Source organism: Aphelocoma coerulescens, chromosome 2 (assembly GCF_041296385.1).
Source record: "Aphelocoma coerulescens isolate FSJ_1873_10779 chromosome 2, UR_Acoe_1.0, whole genome shotgun sequence".
Classification (NCBI taxonomy): domain Eukaryota; kingdom Metazoa; phylum Chordata; class Aves; order Passeriformes; family Corvidae; genus Aphelocoma; species Aphelocoma coerulescens.
In genome coordinates, this window is record NC_091015.1 from 40,692,504 (window position 1) to 40,714,743 (window position 22,240).

The window sequence follows — 22,240 nt, forward strand, 5'->3', positions numbered from 1 at the left end:
ATATAACAACACTTCTAGAAGTGAATAGAATTAATAACATAGCATAGGACATTCAGATAGCACCATATGACAAACTTTTGCTAATTGTTGTGGAATAAATTTACTGAAAAGTCTCACAAGGATCTGTACTACTCAAGGAAATGGGCTGAATGATAAAGATGCAGTTCTGTGAGTTAACCAAGCTGATAAAACAGCTTAATGCTGCCAAAAGTATCTTACTGGGCTCCTTCCCACACACCTCCACCTCCCCTCCCTGATAAGAAGCTGCCACCCTCACTTTATGTCAACTCTAGTACATTCTGCTGCTATACTGTATGCTGCTCTGGCCGCCCCACCTCAAAAGTAATATAAGAGTTGTAAGCAAAAATGATCAGATTTAATGGAAGAGATTTGGTACGAGGAATGACTAGTGATATAGCCTGGAAATGAGACAACTCACAGGGGTATGGCAGATGTGCACAAAATCCTGAATAGTATAATGACAAATAGGGAATGGATTATTCACCAGTCTCTGTCAGCAAAGAGCTGTATCAGAACAGAGTGAGGGTCGTGGGGAATGTGTTTAAAACAAACGCGGAAAAATATGTTTTAACATACTACACATGTGAGTTGTGAGACTTGCTGCCATAAGGGATGATGAAGGTCAGGAGTATAATCAGGCTTAAAAAGCAATTTGATAAATTAATGGAGAAAAGGTCCAGCAAGGGTTACCTACCACAGCAGTGTGGGTACAGCAAAATCCCTCTATCACAGGCCAGTAGATGCTGAGTATGTACATCAGAAGGACTGTTTGTACTTGCTCTGTTTCCTACTCTAAGCATCCCCTACTCATCACTCACAGTAGGAGCGTAGCTGGATGGACTTTTAACCTGACCCAGCCTGACTGTTCTCATGTGTTTAACCGGGCTGACATTGCCTGGAGTGTGTTTGAGTCGAGTCACGCAATCAGCTCTGACAGCAGTGCTGTAGAGGTGGTGCAGCAGCTGGGAAAAGGAATAGCTGTTCACAGCTTGCTTTTCATTCATGTCGGCAAAGCTCAAGCCCCAGTGACTGCTTCATATTGAATCGTCTGCACTAAAATAAAAATACGAAGCAAATCACATAGGCAGTTAGGTTCTGACAGAAGCAATACAAAAGAAAAGGGGAAGGGTGGATATGCATACTTATACGTAAGAATAGGGTGGAAGCAATCCAGAAGGTCTCAAATATGGAGTTAATACATTGCAAAAGTCATATTATTAAAAATTATTGTACATTATTATAAATAACATGTAAATGACATATTAAAAAGTCAATAGAGCTTGCCAAGTCAAGAATGGCATGACTAAAATGTGTCTAATTATATAGTGGAAACCTGAATATCATTCATAAGGGGGAGCAAAACCACACACAAGTGCGAGGGCTTTTGTGGCTGCCCTGCCTTTCACAGTGGGAGGGAGAAGCACCCACAGACCTGCCGCTGCTCCTGCAATGCCTGGGGAGAAGCTGAGTCACCATCTTCCTACCTCATGCATACCCTGTCAGCTATTATCTTAATTAGCCCCCATATTCAGAAACACAAAGACCAGAGCCATGCTCTTACCAATTGATCCTTTGCACAAATAAAGTTATAGAAATTCCTTTTTCTATAAAGGGATTTGCTGAGTGATGCCACGGGGTGCAGCTTGGTTTGTGCACAGAAATGCAAGGCATCTTGTTTGTGGATGGGATTAACACCACTACAAAGCATCTACCTGACAGGTTTTGATCAGTTCAGATGTACCCGTGTAGCTTTGCCACCAGCTAAAGCCTCCAGCCTTAGGCTATTTGCTGCTTTTTATCCTTGTTTTAGCTACCATCTCTAACACATAAGAAACATGTCATGAGCCATGACAAGCAATTGAGATAAATGCTGACCCTTGTAAACCTTCAGATGGGAAGCTGCATTTATGTTACATTTCAGCACATTTGCAGAAGGTATCAGACACCAGCAAGGTATAAATAAACAAAACAATTTAATTCCAACTGCCTACAATTAAAGAAAAAGTTCCCTTCTGCTCCAGTTACTTGCTTCCCCAAGACCTTTTACCAAACCACAGAAGACAGCATTTACTCTATTTATTTCTAAGGCTAGGCAAGAATAATTTCAATGCATTTTTATAACCCACAGGGAAGTGCACAAGCTCATTTCCCCCTCTTAGGTCACCTTTATCATGAGAGCTTTATTCTAATGAAATGTGATTTCAAGTCAACAGTGTTACCAAGGTACATCAACACTTCTGAATTACAGACACTTATTTTACCCCGGTTTAGTTTTATTTGCAAAGAAACGAAAAGTGCTGAGCTCCTTCTGCATGAAGGCTCTCTAGCATGTCTCTGTCAGCATTTGCCTTATTATCGGAGTGGTTTACTTGCAGCACACATCTGGAATATGAAAACAGAGCTTTTTTTCCACAGCACAGAAGTTTTTAATCTTTCAGGTTCCTCATCTTTCTTTCAGCATCTGCCAGCTTTATGAGTTTCTCCTATTCTTCTACACCACAGTAAAAACAGAGGAATGGCTCTTGGGGAAAGGCATTCTACCCCACACCCTACTGGCTTTTTATTTTCTGGTAGCCAACATTCTCCATCAAGTCAGATCCTGTACTAGCAAGAATTTGATACTCTGACCTACCCCACAGCAGGCTCAGGTCTCTACCTCGGTTTTTGTCAGCAGATAGAGTGTGTAAATCTCAGACACGGCCAGAACTGTAATAGTTGCAATTACTACCTCTCACATACATACACTAGGTAGCAAACCAAGCTTCATTTAAACAAAAACAAACTGTTTTATTCAGGTAACCAAAAGCAATACTTGTCCTCCCCCTCCAAACCCAGCAAACCTTCCTACCTGGAACCTCTCCACCTCTTGCAGAGGGACCTGTGGTGTTTGTGTGCTTGTATAGCACTTTCCATGCAACTTAACATGGTGATTACTACAGCAGCTCTAGACAAATAATGCAAAAACTTAAATCAGCCATTTTTTCTACTACAATTAAATCACTGTGAAGGGCCTCTCTAAGAGCAGAGGTACAACCAGAAATTAAAATAATTCAGGAAAAAATTATATAGTCCTTGTATTAGGCAAAAAAATTTTTTTTTTTGATGGGGGAGCTGCTGATCTCTAGGAAAGCTTTTGGTTAATGAACTGATTGCCCTCTGCAGCCAGGTTCCAGACAGCAGGTTAGGACCATGCCAGTCGCCTGCTCTCCCCGCTCATGAATCCCAGGGTGGATGAGCCAGGCTCCCACACCATTCACACCAGCTTGGAAGCTACCCAGGGCAGCTGGCCCAAAAGCCATGTTCCACTCCTTTCAAGCCAAAATAAACTCTTTGTCCGATTTTTGGTGGCTTATTTCCGGGAATTATACTGAGTCTTGGAGAGGATTAGAGGCACAATATCTTTGACAGATACTGTGGCTTACAGCTCCAGAAGTACTTTCTCTGAAACATGCTTCGCTTCACCAGGCACAGCACACCATAGCTTGATCACTAACAGTAACTGCCACACTGTGAATTTAACCACCAGCAATAAAATAAAGAAGCATAACCAGCCACCCTAATTTACTCTGCACCTACTGCACTAAAGGCATTAACTTAAATTAGACCTTACAGTTATGGTTGATCATACACCTATTTTTTACTGTCATCCAAGATGGGGCAAAAAGAAATGCAAATTTCAACAAGCATGCACTAGTTAAACTGACAAGAGAGTTATCTTTTGTTCAGATCTGAACAGATATTTTAAGTGTTTACATTAAGGTATTAGAAAAGGCTGGACAGCACTGCAAAGCTCTATAAGGAGCTTTGGTTTTTTAAGGCTGTGATTTTTAACTGAAATATTTCTATTTGCTCATCGAGGGTTGCAATTACACCAGCAAAAAGGAGACTCCAAGAGATAGTCTTCTTTTGGATTTTCATCTCTTGCAGCTCATTCATAATCCAACCCCCATCCCATTTTCTACTCTAACAACCATCCACCAAAAGGAAATAAGAGGCTAATTTGGGCTGAAAACAACTCTTTGGGAGTAAAGATTTTTATTTATTGCTAGTAGCAGTAGTAATATTTGCTGATAAAACTGCTTAGAAGCAGAGAGATTTCTTATACCTCCGTAAGCAGGAAGTAAATGTACATGGCACCACACTCAGCCCATTTAACAGCAAAACAAAAGATTTCCTTGAGCACTTCTTTTAAATAGCCTGTTTTCCTCTGCACTGAGCCAGAGGAGAAGCATTTCCATGTTCAGCCATTACAAGTCAGGTGGGACTGCGGTAACACCAGGTAAGGGCAAGCAGCTGAGGGGTGTTGACATCATAAATGACTACAGCACTTTCAGAAGCAAAGCTACCACACAGAAGCAATTCAGGTCTGAATTCACACTCACATTTGTGTTCACGTTCTACAGATTTACCTTTATAGATGAGTGTGGATATAACCTATGGCTACTTCTATTTCTAGAAAAAATGGCATCAAACTATGTCTAGAATATTTTTTAATACTTACATTTTCACAAGAAAATGTTTGCAGGTACACCAGCCACATCTTCTTGGTGCCCCCAGTTTAAGATACCATGCTGTGTGTTGTGCATGTGTGTAGTAAATTTTGTGCTGCACGTGTAAGCTACAGACAGACTGATAGAGATATTATGATGCAGCACTATTAACAAGTCAGAAAATATCTCAAGAAGTACAAAATCTGTGACTAAGTTCTAGAAAAATCACTGAACATCACAAGAGATGCTCAGTGAAAATGCACTCAAAGACCTTGATGGCTTTGGGAACATGCTAATAATTTTAGGCCCCTTAAAATTTAAGCCCTCTGTTTTACTTTAGAAATACATTCAACTTGGTGCAGAAGACACTGCACAAAGACACCAGAGAATTAACCCTGTAAAGAGTCAGGTCTGGCCAAGTAGGCTCTGTTGGTTCCTGTGCAGTGCCTGGAAAACACAGATTCCTTGCTTTCACTCCAGCTCAGCAATGCAGATTCTTCTGAAGTGCCTGTGCTACCAAACCCTGATGGAGCTCAGATGGCCACACATTTCAGTGCCTTTGCACTGTAACACCAGCATTGGCTGTGAATGCTCTTACTGTCAGAGACTTTCAGTTATCTAGTTGCCTTTCCCCTTTTCCTGCCCTGATCAAAACTTGCCTCTACAGCCACACAGGAAAGAAAGCCTTTGTGCATGAAGTTGTCCTTCTGTTTTAGCAGTAAGAAAAACACCTGGTTGGGAAAATATGATGGCATGAGATACTGGACAATAAAAAATGAAAAAGAGAAAATTACAAACAAATTTGTCTTAAGTATAAGTCAAATAAAGACATCAGCTTTTTTTTATAACGTGCAAGCCTAGAGAAAATAGTGATTTTCACCAGAAAAAGATCCAAGTTCAGATTCAAATGTAACACTTTGATTTTATTAGCTAGGTTATTAGATGCAATGAGCTAGAAGGAGAGAAGCTTAACTGCAATTGCATTGTGCTGTATACACAGATTCTCCATTACTATCTTTTCTTCCCCACGTTAAAAAACAGTGACAATTCAGATACTTCAAGAAATAACAAAAGGGAACAGCATAACAAAAACCCCTCTGAAGTTCAGCCTGACTCACCTGACTTCCTTGCTTTCAAGGCAATGACAGCAGCCAGTTCTCTCTGTACCTAAAATATCAGGAAAAGAAAAGGACGGTTATAGTTCCTAGCACAGTCAAATAAAACAAAATGCAACACTGGTAAGATATGAGCTATCAATGCTTTGCAGCAATCAACTGCATGTGGAATTATGCCTGGTTTTGAAACTGCAGTCAGTTTTCCTAGCAAATCTATCTCCTTTTCAGCTGGGAATTCTGCGACTTTAATTTCATGTAAATACCACACATTCCTTAGGGAATGGGCAATTCAGTAGCCCGACCCGTAATTTATTTGCACAGCATATCTGTTTCACAAGTACACACTTGAATCTTCTCCCTTCCCTTGTTACATATTTGTTTTGCCTCTGTTGAGCACACTATAATGCTGGATTTATTGTGTGACTCCAGAATAAGAAAGTTCTTCATGCTGAGGTTTTGAAGGCTCATGTATATAACTGACCTTCACTTTTTGGATATTCCAGGACGAAACAGCCTCTCCTAGTAGCATTGCTGAGAATTTCATTACCAAAATTTCACTTGTGATGAAAATGCAGAAGTCAGAGCTATTTTCAGTTTTACAGGCTCTCTCACTAGCCTGTGGTAACACAGCCCTGCCATGCTAACCAGCTCCCTTCCTCACCCTCTTGTATTCATTCTTCATATATTCTACATAGACCAGCTACTGTCTCTAGCCAGCTCAACTCTACATCCACTTCTCTCCATAGATCTATTCCTTTTTATATAATTTCTTTTTCTATCATTTTTATATTCATTATTCTTATGCTTCCTACTTCTTCACTGCCATCATCTGTCCCACTACAGCTGCTTGCACTCGGCCTACAGCACCCCAGATGCTCTCATCTGCATACACCTCAGTTCTTCCCTTCCTCTGCCCCATCCGTGCTCTCAGATTCCTCTAAAGATCTCTCAGCTCCTTCCAATTTCCATAATTTTCCCAAGACAGCTTGTCTTCAATATTAAAAACACTAAATATGGCACATTCCAACTTTTTCTAGGGATGGTCTCACTTCTCTCTACGAAGTCTCCAGCAGTGCATACTAGCCATCTTGTCTAACACACCTAGGCAAGGCTCAAGGCTATTCTGCAGTGGCAGGTTTGACATGCAGTTTCTGAGAGATGTGAAATTTCAAACATCCTTCTCAAGATGTGTGGTTTGGTCATAAGCCACAAAGACCACAAAGGTTTCCCAAACTAATACAACTACTAACAGCTGTCAATATCCCACTCTCATGGCTCTGAAGAGAAGTTTGAAAATGTGAAAGAAGAATAGTTAACGTTACGTCTGAGCAGAAAGACAGACAAAATCATTCAGGGCATCTAGGTACAATGGTAACTCCAGCACCCACTGATCAGATACTCAGGAACCACCCAGCAGAAGAGGCAGTCATACCAGAGGCCACATCCTTCCTCTGCTTGCATCCTTCTTTCCTTTGTGGCAAAGGACCAAGAAGATTTTTTTGCTGTCCTTGCAAGGTACAAGGATCTTTTCTATTCCTTGATACTGCCCTACTGAGAGGGAGAGAGTTTTCAGCCACTCTAAGCAGGAAAATATGAAGGCAGTGCCACGGTTTTCTTAAATGTCATCCTGTTTCCAGCACAATTGTGCAAGCTGGCAGTATTACCTTCCCTTCCTTCCTTCCTGTACACTCATTCCCATGTCTGGAGAAACGTTAATCATGGATAATGTAAGCATAAACTTCAAGTAAAACGGGAAAGAACATATTCCGTAGAAAAACAACGTGTGCTTCCTTGCAGCAATTGCTATACACGAGTATTATAATACCACATACACGCTATCTAGTTAAGAGTGGGATTTTTAATAAAAGCCCAAGTTCCTTCTGAATAACAGCACCATGACTTTTCATGGCTACACTTCTCAGACCCTCTCCCTTCATTAAACTCAGCAGGAGGTACCCATGTCGATGCCTCTGTTCTGGTCTAGTCACAGGTTACTGACAGTAAGAAGCATTGCAGTGATGTCGCACTTTATCATTTAGCATTTAATAAATACATTATCCTAAGATTAGCCTCAAGAGACACTACAACCTGAAACAATTGCAAATGTACACTTAACCCAATCAAACATTCAAGAAATGCAAATCTTTCCATGGCTGGAAAGAAAAACCTATCTTGTCAGAAGAAAAGGCAGCATTGTGGCATCCTGCAGTTGTGTTTGTGGTATTACTTTCGCTTATAAGGTGGCACCTTTTAAGTTTGAAAGATAGTGCTAAAATCACAGGTAATAAAAAGGCTGGGTTTCTGTATTTTGTCTACATCAAGCTAAATACCTCATAGTTTGCTGTGGGCCAGGAATGCAGCAGGCCTTTTACATAACTTGAGCAAAACATTTCAGATAAAGCAGGGGGAAAATATGTTTCTCTAGTGTTAATAGTAAGCAAAAGTTCCTTCATCAAAGGGTTTCGTCATGATAATCTGAGCTGCCTCTCACAGGATTCACTCCAATCACAAAGAATTTGTACTGCTGAGCATCCTTCTGGATTTGATTGGTGTCCCTAGATTTCATAATCTATATGCTTTTGTCTATTTTAGCATAAATGCACTTGACATCTCTGCTGGACATGCAATTCCTCTGCATCATTACACCAATGGAAATCCATGTATAACATTCATTCCTCATTGCACACATGTTACCCATTACTATACTTCTTCCTAACAGGATTTCAGTTACTGCCTGTTTGACAAAATCGATAGTTGCACATCACATCGCAGATAATAATGCAGACGCAAAATAAAATATCTAAACAAGAACTATGTATGCCTACCATATTGAGGTATTAAATTTAAAAAGATATTTTATACATACAGCTTGTTGCTAACAAAGCTAACACTATCCAAACAGTATCCCATTTGAGTAGCACTGCAGATGTCAAAACTGATTCAGTTTAAAGGCCAGTTCACCACACAATATTTACAGAAATATCATTAAAATCTGAAAGAGGACATTTTGAGTGGGTAGTTGGCATGTTACCACATCTGTCCTCGGTTGAGGTGTATTCTATTACCATCCTCATGAGCTGTTGAAATCAGATGGGGCAGTGTTTCCTTGCCTCCTCCCCCCAGACTATCTTTCTGTTAATGGCCCATCATTGTCCTGCTGCATGACTCAGAGATAACTCCCTCCAGACTATCTTCTGTTAACCAGCCTAATCAACACTTGGCCTCATGACTCATTACCCCATTGTGAGATGCTCCAACCAGAGGGAGGAACCAAGCATCCCATCGTGGATATAACTGGGACTCTGAGCACCAAAGGGACGGGGGTTCCACTGGATTTCCAGAGGACAGGAGCTACACAGCCACCGCTGGACTTTCTGAGGAAGAGCAGACCCCTTCTACTACAGGATCACCACTTCAGAGGATTGCAGCCACCATTCCACCAGACTGCTACCACTACCCTGCCTAATAGGGACTCAGGTTGTATCTTGACTCTGTCAGTGTTTTCTTTTACTTTCTTTTCCTTTTCTTTAATTTCCATTAAATTGTTATTCTGACTTGGTGCCTCTCACTGGTTTGTTTTCAAACTAGCACAACATCTCAATCAGCTTTCTTTTTGCAATATAAAAGAGTGTGCATAAAGAGTGATACCCAGGTATACTTCTGCTTGATTAAATACAAATGGCACATTTATATGGTGAATCTTGTCTTCAAAGAATAGAGAATTTTAAAAAGTAAATGACAACTACTGCTCTTATCACAAAACTTATCATTTTATTATAGTGGATATAGTTCTGCATCTAGGAAACAGTGCATACCACCTCTACTTTTTTCCTTTCTCTTTTTTCTGCCCATAGTAGTTTTCTGTAAGACAATGTTCTAGATGCCATTGTGCCAAATAGGACTTCAAATCTAGAGAGAAAGTGCCAATCCTTACAGAATCTCAAAATGAAATCCTGCAACACAAGGCTCTAAACAGCAAGGTTTTGAAAAACAGTACAAGTCTAGTTCACATTTTTGTATCTCAAGTTATGATAGTTTGATGGCCTCTAAATAAAAGTAATATTGGCTGATGCCTTATAGCACCAGAAAACTATTTTCCAAATACACTTCATTAACATCCTGATATTCTCTTCCACCACAAAGTAACGCAAAACTTTGCAGTGGACACACTCATAGCTATCCCATCCTGTTCTGCTTTTAGCAGACAAAACACTGAATATGAAACTGCTCTTTGGGACATGACATGGGATGCATGACAGCTCTGGAATGCTTTTTTAAACCCATGAGTAATCATTGCATTTTTTAAAAAAAATCATGACCAAAAAGATTATCTGATGCAAACGTATTTCCAATGGCATTTTGCAATGTTTGCAAATTTTCCACTGCTTTCCTTTACAATTTAAGTTTAATGGTGCCTCATTGTAATGGAGCATATAATATAAGCACATAATTTGGTAGGTCAAAAGAGGGATTTATATTTTAGGCACATGGTTTCCTCCAATGTTGCTTGGGCTGAATCCTCACAATCAGTTTAGGTTTGAAAATTTGGAACAGAATCCTCTGAAAAAAAAAGCTGACACAGAAACTTTCTTCTGACCTGAAAAAAATGTTTTATTCCATGAAAAGCCAAAAGAAAAACAGAAGAGACAGTGGTGAAATTTGAATCTCCAGTTACAAAGTCAACTGTAATCTTCAATTGCTTTAGTGCTGGGCTGGGAATAGGGATTTTGTGGTTTTTTTCACACTTCTGAAATACTGGTGTGAACAGGATTCTCAATTATGAATTCTTCAAAGAAGACTGGTTTAATTTTGTACAAAATCCATAAACATTCAGTGAGCCAAAAAGCCAGCGTGAACACATTTTCAGTAATGGCTAATAACTCCACTTTCAGTTTCCACCTCCTGCTTACAGAAACCTTTTTTTCTTTATTTTTCATATAAATTCTGAAGCTGGAAGCAAAGGAAAAAAAAAATAAGAGAACCTAGATACTGGACTCTGTTGAATGGTGTGAGCTGATGTTTCAAATTCTTCTGGGACATAAAAGTCTTTCCATAAGGTTGCAGCAAGTACTTTAGGTCCCAATCTACTGTATGGAGGAAAAGCAATCTTCTGGAGGAATAAACAGGAAAAGTTCATTCACATATGTTAAAATTTGGAGGATTCTGCTCTGGTTTTCTGCATTTTCCCCAGCAATAGACTAGAAAATCATTATAGAGGCACCACAATGTTGTGTGGAAATTCAGAAAATGCAGGAGAAAAGATCAGATTCTTGACACCACCATGGCAATAGATGGGTCTCTGGCCATCTGGAGATGGAACTGCCTAATTTTTCTTTAGCTAGTTAGCTACAGTAATAAAATGGTTCATTTAAGAAAACCCTGTCCATGTGCCCTGCTGCTGGAATGACTCAGGATGTAGTTCACAGGTTTGACCTTACAGATGTGAAACACTCTGAACTCACTGTCAATTAGGTGTTTAAGGATATGTATGTTACTCAAGTGCATCCAGCAACCATTAGATCCAGTTCTTAAACTCAAAAGGTTACTTTGTTTTGTTGAGTGTGTCCCTTTTTTCTAACTAACAAAACCCCCCATTATTCTATTTTTTATAGGCAAAGCTTTTGAGGGATACTGGCAATGTTTTATAGAGTTGGTAGTTTTGCAAGTTTTTGAAAAAATATAACTTTGCAGAAAGTATTTCACAGTTTTCTATTTTTGCTCTGTATGGAACTGAAAATGGAGGATATTGAGGTTCTGACTTCACTTTTCATTTTCAGTTAAGAAAAAAATGTAGGGAGAACAAGGAATTTGAATACTGAGACAATAAAAAATAAAGACATTTCAAACACAGCATTTGCTTATGTCATACATTTTTAATTCCTTTTGCGTAAGGCTGAATATACAGATTCACTGGCTTTCCAAACACATTACAAAATATAGCAAAAATTCTCCTTCCCTTCTGTTTTCCAGCAATTTCAAGATAGCACTGTACTTATTTTTCTCGAAATAACCCTTATCCTCATGCCTTTTTCATAAGGACTTTACCTTACCTTCAGTTTCATCTCTGTACTTTCTTACATGCCAAAAACAGAACTAACACTAATTCCATGTTTTGATGACACCATTACTTGGGTGCCGGTGATCACAGAACTGCACAATCACAGAATGGTAGAGGTAGGAAAGCACCTCTGGAGTTCATCTGATAGAAACCTCTGCTGAAAAGCATGGCCAGCTAGAGCCTGTCCATCAGGTATTTGTACACATTGATAAGGTCCTCCCACAACCTTCTGTTCTACAAGAACCACTCCCACTTCCCTCAGACTGTCCTTGAAAATCAGATACTCTGTTTCCCTAACCATCTTCATGGTCATTCATATACACTCCAGTACATCCATATCTCTTGTACTGGGAATTCAGAACTGGACCCAACACTCCACATCTGGCACACCAGTGCTGAGAGGGGAATGATCACCTCCCTTAGCCTAAGGACAACACTCTTACCCATGCAGCTCAGGAAGCACTTGCTTTCTTTGCCACAAGGACATGTTTCTGGTTCAAGCTGCCGTCCACCAGGACCCCCAGGGCCTTTCCTGCCAAGCTGCTTTTCAGTCAACCCTCAGTCTGTATAGAATCATGCGGTTATTTCTGCCAGATGCAGGATATAGCATTGACCTTTGTTGATTTTCCTGAGATTCCTGTTGGCCCATCTCTCCAGACTGTCAAGGTCCCTCTAAGTGGCCGCACAACCATAGAATCATAGAACTATTTCAGCTGGAAAAGACCTGTAAGATCAAGTCCAACTGTTAACCCAGCACTGCCCAGTCCACCACTAAACCATGTCCCCAAGTGCCACATCCACACATCTTTGAAATACCTGCAGTTTGGTGACCAGCCATTCCTCCCAGTGTTGCATTGCTTGCTAATTTGCTAAGGGTGCACTCTGTGACATCATACAGATTACATTAAATTGAGTCAGTCTAGCTTAACTTTCTGAAGTCCTGTCTGTCTGCTTCTTAGAACACTGATCTTACATGATAAACAAGATGCACCAAAGTCTAGCAGAAACAGGATAATCTATTGTTTATTATGGTGAAGTTAACTGAGGCTAAACATAGTTGGGAAGCCCAGGTTTTCCAGGTGTCTCTCCTCAGAAATTTATGAAAATCTACACAAGGGCTGTAGAAGCCTTTTCTCTCCCTTTGTCTCCCATCGATGTATACTTACCAAGAGGGTCTGAGTGTAAAGTACATGGCACAAAAGTCACCTTGGTCTTCCAAATTGGTGTCTTCTGGGCCATGAATAGCATCTATTACAAGAGCAGGCTGCAGCAGTCCTTGCTTGGTTTGATTTTAATAGCTTTGGAATTGTACACTAAGGCCTCAGTAAAGCTATCCCCTTCCACAGACTAAAAAAACAGTCTTCATAGACAAACATCTGTTCACTTAGACTAAGTCTTTCATTTGAAAGGATCCAAAACATGACAATATTTCAAACATGATCAGTTCAAACTTTGATGCAATGACCTTACCGCAGAAGTGAGACGAGCAAGAATTTCAGCATTGGTTTCTGCCGTATCTTCTATTTTTTGATCAGGCCTTAAAAAATAAAAATAAGATTTTATTATTTCTTTCATTCTGTTTCAACATCTTTTGATTCATGAAAAGTAAGGAACTGTGTAGCCACAGGCACTAATGTAAAAGGGCCTTTGAGATTCCACATCAAAATGAGGACTGCAACATGACAATAATTAATCGTGTCAGTAACGACAGAGTACACCCTTTGTCCCTTGCTGTCAAGAACTCTTTTGATCCGACCAACATGAAGCAGTGAGAGAATTCTTCAGCTATAAAAATATGATGAAGGACTGAGGAATGCAGGACCCTTTAGATCAGAGTTACTTATTTGACTGTGTATTTTGCATTGCTAAAAACATACTCTATGAACAGAGCAAAGAGTTTTCTATCTGCCCATGACCCTGCTTTGCTCATGTGTGGAGCAGCACCTATGGAATACAACTTCATGTAGATGAAAACAGACAACATCAAAATAATTTTGAGACACGTGAAGTTCAATATTCAGAAAAAATAAACAAAAGTTAAAATAATGTATTTAAGAAGCCATAAATAACCAAACTAAAGTAACAGCTGAGAACACTATTTGGTTGTCTTGACAGTAACTCACAGGAAAGAGAGACTTAATGTGTCTTTTCAAAAGTGAGGCAGTGAAGGTAGAACCCTCCTAGAAACTGTCCCAGAAGTCTGGCCCACGTGGAAATAGCCACACAAAAAGGACAGCACAGGATAAGACTGGTTTTTTCTTTTAAACAGTCTAATTTCCATCCCTAAAACATCTGTAAGCCTTTCAGAAGCTTTATTGACAATCAGAAGCATTATACCAATATGACAGGGTTATAACTATGGGAAGAAGTAAAAGAAAATGCCCTTGAGATCTTTACTTTTCATGGTATTCAGGAAGCACTGGCATGCCAGCAAGCTGAACAGATATACAAAACTGCAGCTGCTGTAATAAACATAAATCCCAGGTATCAGCAGAAGCTTCTGTCTTTGACTAAATTATTTAACTGCTTATATGCCTCAATGTCCTTAGGGAGAGAGCTGGCAACACATCTGGAATATGCAGCTGTTATATTGTGGTTCTTACATCCCATGTCAAAAAATTTAATTCCCTGATTAAAAAATTAAGGTCAGAAAGCACAGAATGACACATGCATTCATTTTGGGGTGAGCATATTCAGATCAAAATGGTAATTCAGATTAAAATCCCAATTATTTTCACAACTGCCTTTCCTATTCAAAGAAAACATGATTTAACATTTTAAGTGTTATAAACAGCCCAAAAGAAATAAATGGATGCATTTTCATTTACAAAGACTGATTTATTCAGGTTGTCTCTTTATAATTTGGAATGAGATTAAAATAACTGAACTCTTTAGAGGTTTCTCTACACATCTGATCTCTCAGAACCAGTCTAGGACTTGATTCTTCTACATTGGAGGCAGAAGATAGCAGCTCAGTAGACACAGCCACAGATGCAATCTATAAACCCAGAAGAGCACATAGCATAGCTATTTCCTTCTTGGGCCTATATCACTTCATTTTCTATTTAAAAGTACTCCCAGTATTCATCTGCATATGACCATCAAATACTTCTGAAACCATGAATATACTAAAAATTAGAGTCAGTTCTTCAGAATCAGAGAGGAAGGGTATATTATGCCACCTAGGCCAATGGACAAAAGCAACACTTATCACCCTAATTTTTTTCAAGAGTGGACAGCTAGGACCTAGTAAGGCTGACACCAAACAGGAGCTATAAAGCCCAGGCAAATTAGTGCTTATACAGTTCAGCAACCTGTGGGCTTAATCTGCTAAGCAGAGCGAGATGCAGGGATGCATGTCCTAGATCTGCAAGCAGACAAGTCAGTCTCCATACAATACCTGAGAGCTGTTTGTCTTCAGCAAAAGCTTTCCAGGAACTCCACAAGGCAGTAACTAAATCAATATCCCATCCTGGCTATTTGCATTAAAACCAAATTGCTTTTAAGAATGATTACTTTTCTGATATCAATAAAATGCAAATTGTTTCAGGACAGAAGACCGAATATAGTGCAACACTTCTGAAAATAAAAAGCAATGTAAGATTAAGGAAAAAATCTCTGCTAACATCTCTTCCAATAATTTTTAAAAGTACTACGGGATATATTTCAACAGCCTCAGTTGCATTCCTGAAATGTTCACTGAGTCTAGCAGTGGTTCTGGGAATTGTTATAAACACTCCCACTTACAAAGAAGGAAATAGAAGCACACAAGGATTAAACACCTGATACAACACTATTGCAGTAAATGGAAAAGAATTCAGGAGGCATTGGGTGAGAACCTAAGTGATTGATCAAGCTTGCAAGAGAGTCCAAGGCACAGCTTTCAATACAGATTTTTTTCCCCTGGCTATTGCAATATTCACCTGTTTTCTACTCAAGTAGGATGACTGTGATTAACACTGGGTGTTTGACCCCAAGAGGCCTCTTCATTGGTCCCATCTCATTTGAGAACATTTACAGGATCTCAGTCCTGTGGAATATGCACAACAACATTAGCCTTCAAATTAGCATGAACTGAATTCCTGCTATGTCCTCACTTGTTTTCCATGGTGAATTCCCGCTAATGTTATGTTGAATGTAAGGAATTTCCACCAAAGTCAACAGGGAGCATTTATTCAGGAACCATAAGCGTATCTCAGACTTCAGAACAGTACAATCATTGCAGAGCTTCCTATAGTTTTATTTGGGAACACCACTAAAACTGACCAGAAACAAATACAGATCCATCAAAAATCTGTACAGCGAGTCAAATCTGAGCTATGTTTATTTAACAGGGTTTCCAGAATAGCTGCTGCAGGAAGTCCCCAGAGCTGCTACTGCCTACTCATGTCTACAGACTTCTTCTGGGAGAGCAGGACCATGGTACTTCAGAGACCCACTGATGCACCCAGCAGCCCAGGCAAGCACAAGGCTGCAGAGGAGAAAGAGGTCATCTGGCCTCTGGGACCACCAGGAGATGTCCGATGTTGCTTTCTGGTGCACAGGCAGGCAGTTCTTTCTGATTTCATCAAAAGCAGGGAATCTAATTAATAAAGTAAGAATTTCTCTATCCCTCTGTACATATAGAATTAATGCTGTCGATACAGACTGTAAGAAAAGCTAAGACAGAAAAATGAGTACAAAAATACTAAATTATAAAAAATCCTATGCTTCTAATGGTAGGCAAAACAGCTCATATATTTGAAAAAAGACAAACCCTTCAGGGAAAGGTTTTTAGAATTGCCCTTTTGTCATGAAAAAGAGTATATGGCTTTATTTAACCAAGTCAGACAACTTTAACAAACATCTCATCACACCTATTCCCTTTCTGACTGTGTTTTAGCAGTTTATTATTTGCATCAAGCATGAAGAATTTTGAACCTGGAAAAGTCTCCTTCTGCTTTAATATCACATTCCCTCGAGGGTATACCATTACTTAAAATTCAATTCCTACAATATATACTTCTTCGAAAAGCACCCTCACAATCTGACGGGTAAAAGCTCCAGAAAACAATTTTTCAGTGACAATATTCCCAAAAGGAATCCAGCTTCAACTCAAATTTGAATAATGTGAGCAGGAAGGAGCTGGAAATGTACATTAGTGAATAATTGTTCAATTCATGTGACAGGGATCATCTTCCACTGGAAATGACAGTTGCACTGAAATGATAAAACTGCAAAGCAGACTGTAAACTTGAACCTAAAAAGCCTTCAATCCATTTTCCTACCCAGCATCCTTCACATAACACATCAATATGACCTATCTATTCTGTCCTTTTGATTCCAATCCTTAGAACAAGTACATATGAACCATGAAAAGCAGTCTGATTTACAGCAATGACAAAAATCCCAATTCCCATTAAAATCAAGGTCAAAATGCCCTGATATTTAAGGGACAGACAAACTGTTTAGCACCAGAGTTGGCTGGAAGACAAAAATTTCTATTTGCAAAAATAGTCAAAGGTTTTCTCCCATATGAGTCAGCTGCTTAGAAGATCATATTCAGTCCTGCTGCTCTAGCCAGCTTGGGGTTCTTGTCACTTGCCTACACTCACTCAAACTGATCAAATAAATGCATTTTAAAGGGAAGTACCACTCCTGAACTGCCAATATTTGATTGGTGAGGGCAGTCAGCAATAGGGGAGGGAATCAAGTTTCTGCCCTGAACCAGGTAGAGAAATTACTGAGGTTTCTTCCAACCAGCTCAACATGTCTGAATTTAAGAATCTGGGCTTGAGGCAGCTTACAGGGTCTTTGGCTTTTGTGCTCATTTAAAATATTTCTACTGGACATCCATTTTAGAGAATGAGCATTTTTAAAAGCTAATATGTAGAAAAGGAAAGTACTCATAGAAGAAAGTTTTGTCTTTGGCATCAAAAAGAATAAATTCTAGTACTGCCAGAGTATTAGATCTCCAAAGCATTGAGTTTGAGGATCATCATGTTAGGGACAGTGAAAGAATTTAACTCAACTTGTCTATTCAGGCCAGCTCCTGCAGATTTACTAAAGCATAAATGGTCATGAGCCTCCAGAGCTCTCACTAACACCTTTCTCCTCTATTTTGGCCTCTCGCTGTGGAACAAATAACTATGGTTTCCTTCTAGCCACTCTAAAAAGGCAACCTTAGAGTGCAGCCATACGAGCACAGAGAGTAGGATAACATTCAATAGTCAGGTGAAAGAGGAGGCATATAGGAAGCAAAACTCTTAAAAGGTATATTCTGAAAAAGGAATAATAATAATGTGAGACTACAGAGCTCTGGCAAACAAACAGTAGAAAACTAAAATCAAATGACTGAAGGTATCACATTTCCATCCATCTTGTCAATCCATCTGAAAGCTGATCCACACAAGGGCATCTGATCTGCACATCAATCAGCATCAGAGCATCCCTGCCGCCAAATTCATGCCAAACCTCCAAATGTAAGAGGAGACCAAAACAAAACCACATGCCCAGGTAACATAGCAAGCTAGAGGCAGCAAGCTAGTGCCTAAAAACTGTAATATGCCCAAAACCCCAAGTCAAGTGCCTCAATTTTTCTACCCATACTGACCTTAGATTAAAAGCACATCTCTACAAGATTTGTCAACCCCTAAAAGAAAGCTGTCTCACTTGCAAGGTGATTTGGGGGTAAACAGTGTCATTATAAGGCAGGACACTTATAAAATAGTCAGTAAAAGTTGCATGCACACTTACAGATTGCACATGTCAATCCTGGGAGGAGACAGCGGCAGTAGCTGAAGCAGGAGCTTTACTCCATTCTTCCATGCTTCCTCTTTCTCAAATTCACAGAAAAGGTAGGTACATTCATCCGCTGAGAACTGGTAGAAAGCATGAGAGTCTTGAAAATAGAGTTGTCTGTCCACTGTTAGAAAAAATAATATTAGATCTCCTTTAAATCTTCGCCATGTAAAGATTCCATACTCTACTTCTGTATTGCACTTGATCTTAATGCTGAGTTGTACCATCACACAGGGCAAAAGGATTGAAAATTTAACACAGAAACAATCCTGCCCTCTCAGTTTAATTCAGTGCATCCAAACAGGAAAATCCCAGAACCCCAGTTTAAAAATATCCAGGATCCTGAAATTCAAGCATTAAGACTGATGAATATTTAATTGGTTTTGGAATCAGTTAAGGATTAGGGTATAAAAACCTTCCTCTTTTTTGTTAGATTTCGGAGTCTCAGTTTCCATTGATTTCTAAACTGTTGTCACTAATGGTCAGGCACTAATAAACAAAGCTAAGTAATGGGGATGCAGCCCATCATTATTCAAGCTTCTCCTCAGATTCAGGGTACTAGATTTGTAGACTAGACCTGGATAAGAAGATGCATCAGTTGTCTTCCTTGAAAAGAATGGGATTTAATGGGGAAAAAAGGACAGAGTCCAAAGCCAAAAGCACAAGATCCTGCTACAAGTAATTCAGCCCTTGCTGAGGCTGCATGACCAGACATACTGTCAGTTTAGCTGAAGAAAACCTGAAGGTACACTGCCAGTGTACATATGCAGAGATCTTCCACAACTCCTCACCTTTTCACAGGATAGAGGCTAAGTGTCTAGCACAGACCCCAGGGCAGGGTATGATCTGAGTTGAGCTACCTAAGTAGTCCCAGCCTCAAGGTAAAATCCATCAGATATCCAGAGGCTGGTTACCCGTGTAATTATCACCAACCACATTAGCTGGACCAAATCCCTCAGTTTGGTGGAGGAGGTAGGGACAGCAGGATAGAGCCTGGCCTCACCACCATCTCAAGGAGCTGGATTTTCTCTCAATCCATTGTAATTAAAAATTATTGAAAACAGGGACAAAACAAAAATCATTAATAGCTACAGAAGTCATCTGGTGAAGCCATGATCTGCAGTGACTAAAGAGCTGCTACCTTGTGAGAAACCTAAAATAGCTTGCGGGGAAAAAAAAAAGGCTGGAAAAGACACACATTCTGTCTGGAACTTGATAATAGGCAATTACAGTTGCAAAAGCAAAAGGAAAGAAATTGCCAAAAACAAGGGATTGCTCTTTCGTATCTATAAAATGAAAGGTCACAGAGGTAAAATTCCCAAAAGGATAGTAAAATAAACAGCTGACAAGAAAATTGGATAAATCTGTGCTTTTTTTCTTTCCCTCCTCCCATCAAAAACAGGACTCCTGTCCTATGCAGGAGAAAGGGATAGCCTTCCTCACACTGGAAGTACTGTCAAAACTGACCTGACAATATAATGCCCATATCCAGGAGAAGCTGCCACACTCCAACTGCTGTAGATCTGCACTTGACAAAAGGGCACTGCTCCAAAAGCCAGTCTACAAGTTCTGATCCAACACAGCTTCTCCTAAAAATAAGCAAAACTTCACTTCTTAAGCTACAGTAATGTTAAAACATTCTTTTATAATAAAGATCTATTTTTTAAAGCTATCAAAATTCAACCTTTTTGTTCCGCAGAGCAAAGTCTTTGTCTCAATTGCTAATTTTTGTAAACCTATTCATTTCAAGGGAAGAAATTACATTGGCAAGCCTCAGGGGATACCTTTAGCTACAATGAGGGAACTTATGTTAGATGAGCAAGTTCCCTTACATACCTGATTCATGTAGCATACTTTGCAATATGTAGCATTTTTATCGATTTGTGCTGCATACGGTTCATCCAAAGATGCATAAGAGATCTAAATATCATAAATAAAATCCAGCTTTTAGCCTCAGGATTTTATTTCCTTTCTGAGCATAGGCATAATCAGTACAGCTAAACAATACGTGCAAGACCTTTAGTGCTGCTTTAGGATGTAGTTAATCTTTCATATTATTGGTAAATCTATATATTTAAATAACAATAAAAAAAAGTAGTGGATTTTTCTTAAACACAGGTGTGAAAGAATGGTGCTGTAACAGAGAGCTGCATGTTTGGGTATAATTGGAAACAGGAGGAATCATTTATGCTACAATGCAACACAAATGGAAAATCACTTCATTACAGAAATATTCCATAAATTACATGCAAAAATCACTGTGTCACTAAATCTTGGAATCCAATTAAGCTCTTTTATAACTCCAAACCAGGGCTGAAATTAGTACTCTTTCTTTTCAAAAAAATAACTGACAAACACTATTGTATATGAAAATCATAAGCAATTGAATTAATGGATATACAATCAGGCCACTGCTGCTTTCTGACAACTGACATAGTAATGTAAGAAAAGATATTAAGATACATGAGACTTTAAAGAAATTTTTTAAGAAAATATTTTCAATTCTTAGTGACATACACAGAACGTCTCACACAGAATATACTTTCTTGTCAAATCAGGGCATAGATAAATGCAAATAAAACTCATAAAGTTGATTAAAACAGATTATTTTGATTTACCTGCAAATGCCAGTAAGGTACACCCTGTCTTTAATTAGGTCAGAAGCTTGTAGAGTAAAAATATTCCTGAGAGCTCTCCCAGCACAGGAAGAACTTTCTCCATAAATCTGAATGAAAAGAGAAATTGAAAACTGTGACAAACGGGGATTTATTCCTGCTGTAGTAAATTGCCTTGCCACTGTCCGCTCCCTCCCTCTGAGCGATGGCTTTGTCCCAGGTAAATGACAAGCAAGCACTCAAAGTCTCATAGGAAATGCACCCCAGCTTCTGCCAGTTGTATCATGGGTTGCAGGTGCCCCACGAGCTGGGCTGGTTTTAAATTTGCTGCCCTAGAAAAGGAGAATTTTTACTATCCATCAGCTTTGCCTTTGAACAACAGACAAGTTAAATGAAAACACATGTTATCCTAGCAAAGCAGGGACATATTAACCATTGCAAAAACACACAGATACAGTTTAAAATAAATATAATTTCCTATGTATTTGAGCTAAATAATTTATTTCAAGCCTAATACACACTGGAAGACTATTTCATAGTCTTTTGTTTTTGTTCAGAACCTTTGGAGGTTTCCTGTGATAGCTGTAGATCAGTTCATCCATGCATTGCCAGGAGGATATGGTCTTTCAGAACAGACAAATCTCTGATTTCCCCACACCTGATTTCTACCTTGCACCTCAAGGCTGTAGTTGTGTCTATCAAAATAGAACCCAATTCAGTCTTCCATAAAACCATATTCCATCCAGATCTTGTGTACCACTCCTTACTGAAGAGTTTACTTTGGGCTTCTCTTGTGATGTTTCCTCACTGTCCCAGCAAAACACACCAAGGGACACAAGTAACTAACTTGAAAGGAAAACAATGCTGTTTGGTTTCATCTTTTTGTTTGTTTGACCCTTTTGTTTAGGAATCTTTTAAGGCATATAGAATAGTTCTGAGACAGCAAAGTCTTGTGGCATGCAAAGCAGAGTTCTCAAGTGCTGTAAAAGTCAGCTAAACAGTGGTAATCATTTAAGTGACTGGGAAGCAAGTGCACATTGGAATTAGCAACAATTCAGTTTGCAAACTCAGTAATAGAAAGACGTGATTTGTAGCACACACACACACGCACAAAATGATAATTCCTTAACTGGATTTAACTGCAGGTCACATTCACCTGTC

At 39.3% G+C, this 22,240-nt stretch overlaps 1 protein-coding gene across 1 annotated transcript in view; it reads right to left on the bottom strand.

The window, feature by feature from the left end:
* RAPGEF5 (Rap guanine nucleotide exchange factor 5) overlaps positions 1 to 22,240 on the bottom strand; it is a 159,358-nt gene that overhangs the window by 107,238 nt on the left and 29,880 nt on the right. Inside the window, exons 3-7 of the mRNA XM_069007097.1 lie at positions 21,083 to 21,189; positions 19,932 to 20,053; positions 18,420 to 18,588; positions 13,155 to 13,221; positions 5,630 to 5,678 (exon numbers count right to left, since the gene is read on the bottom strand). Coding sequence (XP_068863198.1) covers positions 5,630 to 5,678; positions 13,155 to 13,221; positions 18,420 to 18,588; positions 19,932 to 20,053; positions 21,083 to 21,189 — 514 coding nt within the window. The remainder of the gene's footprint in view (positions 1 to 5,629; positions 5,679 to 13,154; positions 13,222 to 18,419; positions 18,589 to 19,931; positions 20,054 to 21,082; positions 21,190 to 22,240) is intronic.